The sequence below is a fragment of the Macrobrachium rosenbergii genome, chromosome 36 (assembly GCF_040412425.1).
Source record: "Macrobrachium rosenbergii isolate ZJJX-2024 chromosome 36, ASM4041242v1, whole genome shotgun sequence".
Lineage (NCBI taxonomy): Eukaryota > Metazoa > Arthropoda > Malacostraca > Decapoda > Palaemonidae > Macrobrachium > Macrobrachium rosenbergii.
The window spans coordinates 10,870,418-10,882,917 of NC_089776.1; the positions used below are offsets into that span (position 1 = coordinate 10,870,418).

A 12,500-nucleotide genomic window follows, 5' to 3' on the forward strand; every position below is an offset into this window, starting at 1 on the left:
TTCGAATTTTGCACTAAGCAAAGGATATACAGTAATCATTACGAAATTAATAAACTTTATCTAGTGATACAGCACATTAATTCATAAATCATTATTTCTGGTGTAAACAAGAGAAAAGCCCTAGGAAAAATTAACTACGTCAATAATTACAGAAAGAACTATCAGTTAAAATCACTTAAGGCACTATCACTTAAAATTACATATGGAACTATCACTTAAAATTACATATGGAACTATCACTTAAAATTACATAAGGAACCATCACTTAAAATTACATTAGGAACCATCACTTAAAATTACATATGGAACTATCACTTAAAATTACATATGGAACTATCACTTAAAATTACATAAGGAACCATCACTTAAAATTACATTAGGAACCATCACTTAAAATTACATAAGGCACCATCACTTAAAATAATATAAGTAATTATCACCTAAAATTACATACGGAACCATCACTTAAAATTACATAAGGAACCATCACTTAAAATTACATAAGGCACTATCACTTAAATTACATTAGGAACTATCACCTAAAATTACGTAAATAATTATCACTTAAAATTACATATGGAACTATTACTTGAATCCAAATTAATACTGGCTTCCGCCCAGCTATTAAAATTAAAACTACCATAAACCAAACTTCCTCTCCTTTACTCTCAAAGGTCCATCTGTCTTACAAGATTATTATGCCCGTTTCTCGCCACCCCACCAGGAACCCCCCGCGATAATTGACCTGAAATGTAAGCTGGCGTATCATTGGAGAGGGTTGGGACTATACCAACGGCCGTGTTGCAAGGCCCCACCTTCGAGTAACCTCATAAAGTACTTCGAGAAACAGCGGACGCCAAATAGCCTTTCGCTGGGCCGTGGTTCCTGAACAAGGACTCTTGAAAGCCGCTGCTCATATCCGTTTGGTTGCGCAAACCTCTCTGCTGCTATCTATCAATCTAGAAAACCACTCCTCCTCCTCCTCCTGCTTTTACCACCCCTCCTGCTTTTACCACTCCTCCTCCTCCTCTTCTTCCTGCTTTTACCACTCATCCTCCTTCCCTTCCTACTTTTACCACTCCTCATCCTCCTCTGCCTCCTTCCCTTCCTAATTTTACCACTCCTCCTCCTCTTCATCTTCTCCTTCGTCTTCCTCCTCTTCCTCCTTTTTACCACTCCTCCTCTCTTCCTCCTCTTCTTCCTGCTTTTACCACTCCTCCTCCTCCTCTTCTTCCTGCTTTTACCACTCATCCTCCTTCCCTTCCTACTTTTACCACTCCTCATCCTCCTCTGCCTCCTTCCCTTCCTAATTTTACCACTCCTCCTCCTCTTCCTCTCCTCCTTCGTCTTCCTCCTCTTCCTCCTGCTTTTACCACTCCTCCTCCTCTTCCTCCTCCCCTTCCTGCTTTTACCACTCCTCCTCCTCCCTGCTTTTACTCCCTCCTCCTCCTACCTGCTTTTACTACTTCTCCACCTCCTCCTCGTGCTTTTTCCACTCTTCCTCCTCCTCCTCCTCCTCCTCCTCCTCCTCCTCCTCCTTCCCTTTCCTGCTTTTACCACTAAATCTCTGTGCTCCTCTGCCTCCACTTTTTAGGCCTATACGGAAGGTAATGTCGGGTGTCGCTGATGCTTAATATTGAAATGTGTTATCTGGGCAGGCTCTGAAAGGCGAGGAAGCCTTTTAGTTAGGAGCATTGTGCTTAGGCCTAGGCGGGATGGTCGGTCGTACACATATGTTGTTTATGTGGAGTCACGACTGCGAATAAGATAGACGAGTAAACTGGATGTATGTTGTGGGATGCTCGTGATAAAGGAAGATTAACGGAGTCTCCTCAGGTTCTGTATTTCTTCGGAGTTGAATTGCTTGGCATTCAAAGATCAAATTTAGAGTGTACTTTATTATAGAGATCATAGCTATCTATCTATCTATCTATCTACCTACCTATCTATATAAACACACACAAAAACATATACAGTATATATATATATATATATATATATATATATATATATATATATATATATACTGTATATATATACACAAAATCACAATCAAACGTGAATTTTATATATCAGTCCTTCGTAAATGGATTAATAATAAAGTCGAAACCGGTCAGAACTTACACCCAGTGTTGTATTTCATCACTTGAGGTCTATATGATATATATACATATACACACATATATATATATATATATATATATATATATATATATATATATATATATATATATATATATATATATATATATATATATAAATCTATTACTGCGATTATTGAAGTCGACGAATTAGTCTGTGTTAAAGTTTACCCTTTAAGTTTTGAAGGTGATTCAAATGACTGAATGTGTCTCAGCATCTTGATGAACAAAGTAAAAAGGATCGAATTTTAACTGTTCTGTTGTAGCTCAACACAGGGCTAAGCACCTATCATTTTTCATTCTCACGTTAGGCAAATGAGTAATGGTGTCCATGACTTGCAAAACGAAAAACTTCTTTTTAAATGACTTCTATTCCCTCTCTCTCTCTCTAATCCTTCTCTCCCTCCTTCCTCCCATTCCTCTTAATCGTTTTCTTCCTCCTCCGTTCCTCCCTTCTTCCCCTTGTAAGTAGATGAATGTGTGTTCCACGTATTAATTCTTCTGGAATGCTTCGTAATTTGTCGGCATAAAGTCCGTACCCTTTCCTGCTCTCTCTCTCTCTCTCTCTCTCTCTCTCTCTCTCTCTCTCTCTCTCTCTCTCTCTCTCTCTCTCTATATATATATATATATATATATATATATATATATATATATATATATATATATATATATATATATAGTATATGTATATATGCATGTATATATACATATATATATATGTGTACAATTAATTTATAAATATGGAAACTTGAAATTTCCTTTTAGGAAGTAGTAGCCCTAGCAGGAGCTACAACCCTTTAAAGTTGACTGACTACCAGTACATAATGGATTTGTCGAGAAGCGGGGGCAAGTTGTACCTTGCCAATGTATACACAGCGCTTATATATGTGTGTATGTATGTATGTCTTTTTGTATGTATGTATGTATGTTCTAAAGAAACTCGAAATTTTCATGTATACACAGCTCTGTATATACGCATGTATGTATGTATGTTCTAAAGGAACTCGAAATTTTCATGAGCCGGAGAAGGTATGGGAATTGTCCAATGTCGAATGTTGGGTAAGACAACTCTACGATACACGATGGAGAGGTTATTGTGGACTGGTGTCTTCTGAATGTTATGCAGATGGTGACGAGTGGATTTAATATTGATGACACAAATGGAAATGAGAGAGAGAGAGAGAGAGAGAGAGAGAGAGAGAGAGAGAGAGAGACTTGACTCTACATAGTAACATCAGAGAGAGAGAGAGAGAGAGATAGAGAGGCTTGATTGTACAACGCAATAACATCAGAGAGAGACAGACAGACAGACAGACTTGAATGTACTCATACCCAGTGACATCGAAGTGAGAGAGAGAGAGAGAGAGAGAGAGAGAGAGAGAGAGAGAGAGAGAGAGAGAGTTGACTGTACTCCTACTTTAAAAAAAAAAATTTCGTTTGCAGATAACATCAAGACTGGAAACTCGGAAGCCGTGTTTTCCGTGTTCCAAGAATTTGTGCCTTTTTCGTATGAATGACTCTGACAGCGTCAGGGCAGAGTATTCCCGGTAGATGGTAATTCATACAAAATGACAGCCAAGAATAAAAAGAATAAAAGGAGGAAAATTAAGGGTTCCTCCGAAATACCCATCATCAGGGTAATTGATTTTGTTATTTAAAAAGGTACCCTAATATTGCTCTTCTTTCTCATACTGAAGATTATAATTTATTACTTTTAGTTAATTAACTGAGAAGTGCACATAATCTTACAGCAGTGAATACACACACACACACACACACACACACACACATATATATATATATATATATATATATATATATATATATATATATATATATAGATAGATAGATAGATAGATATATATACTGTACATATATATTATATATATACATATATTTTTCTGTATGTGTACGTGCGTGCATGTAAGTATGTATAAATATTATATATATACACAGTATATATACATAAATATATTTACACATTAAAAAACAAATTAACAAATCAATAAAAAGAATATATAAAAATTCGGCCTGACAAGCCTAATCCAAGTTTAATCGAGACCCTTTATGGCCCTATTGACTTCGGGCCATACGGAGTGACCTCCGACCCGTTGCTCGGCTCGATCTTTTCAATGGAGACCCCCCCCCCACCTTAGGTTATGCGGGCAACGCCTACCTATAGTCTAGGATTGGCTGAAGAGTCGAGGTGTGGCATTTTGAGAAGTTACTGCATACGCGATTGTACTCTTCTCCTACTTCTGGTTTTCGCCTTCTCAGTGTTCCAGTTGAATGATGAATGGGTGCTTTTTCAGCGTTGTGTTACGAGGCAAATTAGTTTCCGTGGGATTATCTTTGTCTTAGATGGGTAACAGTTTTTCCTTTGTTCTACACTTAAAATAAACGCATGTCATTTTTTATCAATACACTATTTTGCGTATTAATTTGTTAATTCATTTTTTTCTAACTGATCACATCTTTCTGTATTTCCTATTACCTTCTGTTACTTCTTTCAAATCAACACCATACTCTTTGGAAGCTTGAATAATAATTGTAATAAAATTAAAGTAAAAATTAAAAGTTAACGAAACAATCATTTTGGTCATACATAAAAAATACGTAATAACTGGAAGTCCAAGAGACAAGAAAGTATAAAATAAAAATTTACTTAAGCTCAAGGAATAATAAATAAAGATCAAAATGGGTCATCACAGGCCAGAGATATATTTATACATCGGCCAGCTCACGACACTTGAAATTTTTCTAGAGCTGCATATAAATAACTTATAAATATTATGTAAAAATAAAAAAAACTAATGACATATTTATAAAGCTGCATATAAATCATTTGTAAATATTATGTAAAATAAATAAAAATAACTAATGACATATATAAAAATAACTAAAACTCCACACACGTAGTCTCATTCAGCCTGCCTTTGTTGACTAATGTATGGGAGGAAATTTCATCATAAAGGTTTTGGAAACTGTAGATCACTGGTAACCTTGAGCAAAGGAAAGCAGTAAACATTTGACTCGACAACAGCTTCTAAGCCCTCTTCAGAACGCATCAGGTTGACATTGAAAGTAAACAATAGATCAATATAAATGATGATTAAAGCATTAAACCTCTCCAGCTGTGAGCAAGTATAAACAAATCAATTAAAACTATATTGAGACGCATCTACCAAAGAGCATAAGATATACTAGCTATGCTAACGACAGACAAAATGTAAAATTAAAACAGCCAGTTAGTATATATATTTATGAGGTAAAATACAAATATAGTCCAGACGTTTAAAAGGATACAGAGAGAGAGAGAGAGAGAGAGAGAGAGAGAGAGAGAGAGAGAGAGAGAGAGAGAGAGAGAGAGAGAGAGATTTTATATATTTTATTTATATGGAAAACATTAAAATTCTCCACATGTTTAAAAAAATAAGGAAATATACAAATATTCTTTAAAGTTTATATATGTATATATATATATATATATATATATATATATATATATATATATAGAGAGAGAGAGAGAGAGAGAGAGAGAGAGAGAGAGAGAGAGTCAAAATTTATATATATATATATATATATATATATATATATATATATATATATATATATATATATATAATTTCTAAATGAAAAATACAAATATTCTCCAAATGTTTAAAGGAATACAGAGAGAGAGAGAGACAACGAGCATATCTCGGCATGAGAATTTGACGCTCGACGTCACATGTGACACCTAATGACACCGATAACCCCGTTCGTGATGTCCCCTCGGCCCTGATAATGACACATCACGTGACGGAACATAGCAACGCGTTCCCAGGGACAGTCCATAAACAAATCCTCACGACATAACAAAGACGTTTGCGCGGTGTCGAGATTGTTTGGAGGAGGAGGAGGAGGAGGAGGAGGAGGAGGAAGAAGAGAAAGACGAGGAAGAGAAAGAGGAGGAGGAGGAGGAGGAATAGAAAGGAGAGGAGGAGGAGGAACAGAAAGGGGAGGAGGAGGAGGAACAGAAAGGGGAGGAGGAGGAGGAGGAAAAGTAAGGAGAGAAGGAGGAGGAGGAGGAGAAAAGGAGGAGGAGGAGGAGGAGGAGGAGGAGGAGGAAGAAGAGGTGGAAGAATAGAAAGACAGGAGGAGGAATAGAGAGAGGAGGAGGAGGAGGAGGAGGAGGAGGAGGAGGAGGAGGAGGAGGAGGAGGAGGAATGGTGACTTGATGACGCAAGCTAAGGTGTGGCACAATATGGATGAATGGAGCTTATAAAAGTTGAGAGAAGAAAGAAAAACTAATCTTATCATCATAACTGGTTCTCAGGTTATCTTGAAATAAAATAGCTCCACGGTAAAAATAAGTGAACGATAAAAATGATAAAACCATACATCATAAATCAGAAACACAAGCTGAGAGAGAGAGAGAGAGAGAGAGAGAGAGAGAGGTACTGTAAATATAATGTCTAAATAACATCATAATCAGTAAAATGTTCGCATAAGAAAAGGGGCAAATTAACTATGAGAGAGAGAGAGAGAGAGAGAGAGAGAGAGAGAGAGAGAGAGAAGAGAGAGAGAAATATACAAGGAAACTAACTAGGATTAATCAGAATTCGAAAAAAATTCTCAGAATATCTCACAAGAGATAACATTTATCAGATAAACAATCTCAAGACGCGCGCCACGTCTCCGCAAGGTGTAACTCTCTCTCTCTCTCTCTCTCTCTCTCTCTCTCTCTCTCTCTCTCTCTCTCTCTCTGCGTGTTTCTCGGAAAGAACGCCGGATATGGCAAAACGAGAAATAAACATTTGACCTACCAGGTTTTCTAACAATCGCCCCTAACCTTGCAGATTTAGTGCTGATGACAAGTAACAATGACGATGCCGCGTTCGCTGATAACATTCGCCTCGTTATAGCGAGAGAGAGAGAGAGAGAGAGAGAGAGAGAGAGAGAGAGAGAGAGAGAGAGAGTATATCTTAGTTTAACCAGACCACTGAGCTGGTTAACAGCTCTCCTAGAGCTGGCCCGAAGGATTAGATTTATTTTTACGTGGCTAAGAACCAACTGAGAGAGAGAGAGAGAGAGAGAGAGAGAGAGAGAGAGAGAGGGAGGGGGTGCTAATGCGTCGATGCCCATTACTCTCATTGCGTTCGACTTTCAATCTCAATTTTACGGTCCATAAAGATTAATCAACCGATGGGCACTGGTTGGAGATCCTTCCTGGTTTGTAGGACATATTCCTGTACGCCTGTGCCCCGTCAGAGGAGTTAATGTTTGTCCCATGATGTGTTCTTTATGGACGCTGTTTGTATACGATATCATACTGCATAACCACGCTTGCATACCAACTACGTAAACACACCCTCTTCCTCCTCAGTACATTTTTAAGATTTATTCGATCTGGTTCAAATAGTTTGTAAGGTTATGCTCCAGTATTTTTTGCCCCAGATTATTTATAAAGAAACAACACAAACACATTATATTTATAATATATAATATATATATATATTTGTATGTATGTATGTGCGTATATGTATATATATATATATATATATATATATATATATATAAAATGTGTGTGGTTTCTTTATAAATAATCAGTGGTAAAAAAAATTGGAGCATAACCTTACAAACTATTTGAACCAGATCGAATGAATCTTAAAAATGTACTGACTTTACAACATAAATTCAACATGTATAAGCACAAACATACTTGGATGCTTAAAACATACACATGATAAAAAAAGTTGATCTCATCATAAAAGATCACCAAAAACAACCCTGACCCATCTCACGTTAAATCCGACCTTAGACTAACATCATAAAATTCAAATTTCCTAATTGAGTTATTTTTCTACCGGGCCACTTTCAAAAAAGTGACCTTGCAACCTTCTTATCAAGACGGGCCACATTTTCCCGAGATGTAACAGAGTGTCGGGACCTTTCTCTGAAAAAGGTGGGACGCCATATCTTAAAACTAAGCATAGAATTTTCTTGAAAATTATCTCATTATGTTTCCCATACCCAAATCACCAAAAGATACCTAATTTAATCTAAATCTAATCTAACCTAACCTAACCTAGGGCATGCAAAAAACCGGGGCTGGTGAAATACTAGCATACATCTCAGGAATTTGCAGACGGGCCAAAACGAATATTCATCATTGTATTTGTCATGTAAATTGATGTCACAACCTCAAGGGTCAACGATGTCATTAACCAATCAATACAGTCATTAGGCAATTGCCAGAAAAAGTTAAAAATGACAAATTAAATCAACCTGGTTTACAAATATGACGCAACTTAACCAATTAATTTGAGAAGTGAGAATGTTTTTAAACCTCTGGGGAATTAACGCCAAGATCGTAATTCAAATGCTATCTTTTAATCACGGGCAAATTTTTATTGACAAACAGTTCCCCTCTCTCTCTCTTCTCTCTCTCTCTGCAACGCAAGCTACACTACACCACTGACAAAGTCACTGTAAGACTTTTCTCCAACATAATGATATACCTTCCCCTCCCCCTCCGCCTCCTCTCCCCCACCCTCTCTCTCTGTGTGTGTGTGTGTGTGTACAACACAAAGCTACACCACTTTTCTGACAAAGTCACTGTAAGACTTTTCTTCTACATAATGATATACCTTCTCCCACCACTGACTAAGTCAACCCTTCAAGATAATGATGTTCTCTCTCTCTCTCTCTCTCTCTCTCTCTCTCTCTCTCTCTGCTACGTAAGTTGCACCACTGACTAAGTCAATCTAAGACTTTTCTTCAAGATAATGATGTTCCCCTCTCTCTCTCTCTCTCTCTCTCTCTCTCTCTCTCTCTCTCTCTCTCTCTCTCTCTCGCCTAACAAGTTTTTCGTTACACCGTTTCCCGTTAATTGCCTCGATTAAACGGAGTAAAAGAAGTTGTTTCCTGGTGCCGGTGGTAATTCCAGGAACCCGCGGAAAATGAAGTCCTGTGATCACAGGAATCACGGATTCTACGAGGGAGTCATGTCTGTTGATAATAAGGGCAGAGTGGCTATAAGAAAGGAACAAAAACGAGCAGACGAAAAATGGGGATACGAATAGAGAGATACGTAAAAGGTGATGATATCGAAAGCTGAGAAGTAACAACGAACAGCAATAAAACTACAGCACGTGTCAAGGTTATTAAAGTAATTCTGAAAACCATTCTTACGTATGAATCTTCTCTAAACGTCAAAAAAAAAAAAAAAAAAAAAAAAAAAAATCAAATGAATTTAAAAAGAATACAAGAATATCATCATGACGAAGTGGCGGATGACGCTACCCCGAGCAAGGAATTCTAACAATTGCTGAGACAGGAGAGCATCCCTCCCTGCTCATCTATTTAACAGCAAAAAAAAAAAAAAAAAAAAAACGATAACATATGTGAGGAAAGGCAAACATATATACGTGCATATATATGTACAGTTATATACATACATATCTATAAAGTATATCTATATATATAAAAAATATATATATATAGATATAAGCATATATTATATCTATCTATCTATCTATATATATATATGTGTGTGTGTGTGTGTGTGTGTGTGTGTGTGAGAGAGAGAGAGAGAGAGAGAGAGAGAGAGAGAGAGAGAGAGAGAGAGAGAGAGAGAGAATGAATTTTCAAATGTCGGCTGAAATACCCGGGCATAATCCGTCGCATCTGCCCCGCGGGTGTGTTCATATCGTCACATCTCAAATTCAATGCAGATCTCGAGCGGATAAGATAATCTTCTTTCGAAGGGGAAGAAAGAATTTTGTGACGTATCATTTTTCTTTGTATTTATCAAGAACTTCGGCATCAATTCTGATTCCAGTACTGGCTCCGCTATTATTATTATTATTATTATTATTATTATTATTATTATTATTATTGCTGCGATATAACTTTATTTACTTATATATACCAATCAAGGATCATTAATCATCAAAATTTTCTTAATAGCAATTATTATTATTATTATTATTATTATTATTATTATATTATCTACCTCTTTTCATTTACAAAAAATTCAAGGATCTTTAATCATTAACATTTTTACCAGCACTACTACCCAATATTATTATTATTATCATTATTATTATTATTATTATTATTATTATTATTTAAATACTGATATATATATTTATCTTTTACTAATAAACTACCCATGAATCATTAATCATCAAAATTATATTAACAACACTAATACCAATATTATTATTATTATTATTATTATTATTATTATTATTATCATTATTATTATTATTATTATTATTACTGTTGCTGATATATTTCTATTTTTATTTATAAACAACACAAAGATCATGAATCATCAACTACTACTACTACTACTACTACTATTATTATTATCATTATTATTATTGCCGTAACCTTGATAGAACTCGAGAGCTCATTACCCTTTTAACCAGCGACCTGACCTTTTATTTTCCCCGAAACTGCTCCCACGAGAGGGGCCTTTTCCTTAAACATCTAGCAGCAGGTCAAAGTTTTCGGGCGTGTGGGCGGTCCCGCGGGCGTTATGGTTAGGCACCAATGGGTGAAGATTTATGGAGTCATTCAGGGAACCCAATAAAAGGTTTATGATGGTGTAAGTTAGGCGTTGCAACCCCATTATGGCAACAATGAAAACGTAGAAATGATTATAATGACAGCCAGAACCTTCGTGTTTTATACAACAGTGTTCAGTCTGGTATTGGCTGTGAATATCAAAATATGCTAACTAACGTAGGCCTATATCATTTTTAGGGGTTATCTAAGCAGGAAAGCAGAAGCACACGCTTGCACATAATAATACATAATTAAAAAAAAATATATATATGTGAAACTACATACATATTACGTATGTGTAACTACAAGCATATATATACGTATCTATATTTTTTCTGAACCAGGCAATACTACTGACTATGTAAGTTCAGTACAAATATCTGTATACAAGCATTTTACACTTTCTGTAAACAAAAAATTATCAAAGGCGTGTTTAATGAGTGCATGTTATCTATCTATCTACTACCTTCTTAAAATCCACCGCCCTCTCTCTCTCTCTCTCTCTCTCTCTTGATTCGTTGCGCACTAGTAGGCAATCTTTATTTTTAAACTGATGACTCACACCGATTCTTAAGCAGAATAAGGACAAAGGATATGGGTCAGTTCCCTGAAATGAATTAGGTACCAAGATGTACGCCGACTGTCGTAGGTCGCAACAAACGTGGAGGAGAGAGAAAGAGAGAGAAATGAACGCAAATTAATAATAATAATAATAATAATAATAATAATAATAATAATAATCTCTCTAGCCCCGTAAAACCAAAGCAGAAATCGTCCACTCAAATATTCACCCTACTAAAAAATAACCCAAAGATGAGAAACGAATTATATGAAAATAACGCGAAGGAAATCTACAGAGGCCACGGACAAAGATGAAAAAGCACGACCGACATTCCCCTCCAGATATTTATCGAAAGGGTGTAGTGACATCGGCGAGACGGCGAGGCCATATTTATGGCAAGGGAGAAGAAACATCCTTAGGCGATGCCGTGACGTCACAACGAAAAAAAAGCACTTGATGAAATAAACAAGCAGAAGCTTCGGACTGGTTTTATTAGCAGAATATACGACACCTTTATACATACATACATATATATATATATATATATATATATATATATATATATATATATATATATATATATATATATATATATATATATATATATATATATAAATCAAACACCACAGGGAAGAAATGAGACACGATTGTAGACCATGACTGGTGTCTGACTTTATTGCTAACTGAGCCATCTTCTGGCCAGTCATTATCATATGCAATTCTTTTTGTACCGATGAGTATGAATTTATACTCGCTGGTCATCAATATTCAATGGGAAAACATATATCTGTATATATGTGTGTATGTATGCATGCGTATATTTATACATGTATACATATATATGTACAGTATATATTATGTGTACATAATTAAAAATATATGTTTGTATATCTATGTATATTCAGAGAAAAAAGGTCTAGGGACTAAATATCTCTAAACCATTGAACTAAGATCATTCAAAACATACCATCTTCATATCAGATGAAACGACACGCAGGGCCTTTCCTAAAACCTGTAAATGACGAGACGATGCTATACACAGCCAGCCACCTTCGCTAATATGGATTTACAATCGTCGGAACTCTCACTTCGATGCAAAAAAATAAAAAATAAAATAAAATAAAAATCTCCGACCAACTGGGGAACGATTTTATGTTAAACACAAAAAAGAAATGGGAAGATGATAAAATATACATCTCGATTTTAGGGTCATGACTCAGGAACGACATGACATATAC

The 12,500-nt window shown here is 35.9% G+C and overlaps 2 protein-coding genes across 4 annotated transcripts in view; one reads left to right on the top strand and one right to left on the bottom strand.

The window, feature by feature from the left end:
- LOC136856684 (uncharacterized) overlaps nt 1–1,563 on the top strand; it is a 2,933-nt gene extending 1,370 nt beyond the window's left edge. Inside the window, exon 2 of the mRNA XM_067134743.1 lies at nt 964–1,563. Coding sequence (XP_066990844.1) covers nt 964–1,563 — 600 coding nt within the window. The remainder of the gene's footprint in view (nt 1–963) is intronic.
- The window catches only part of LOC136856613 (serine-rich adhesin for platelets-like), an 812,762-nt gene that overhangs the window by 685,820 nt on the left and 114,442 nt on the right, over nt 1–12,500 (bottom strand). The window lies entirely within an intron of this gene.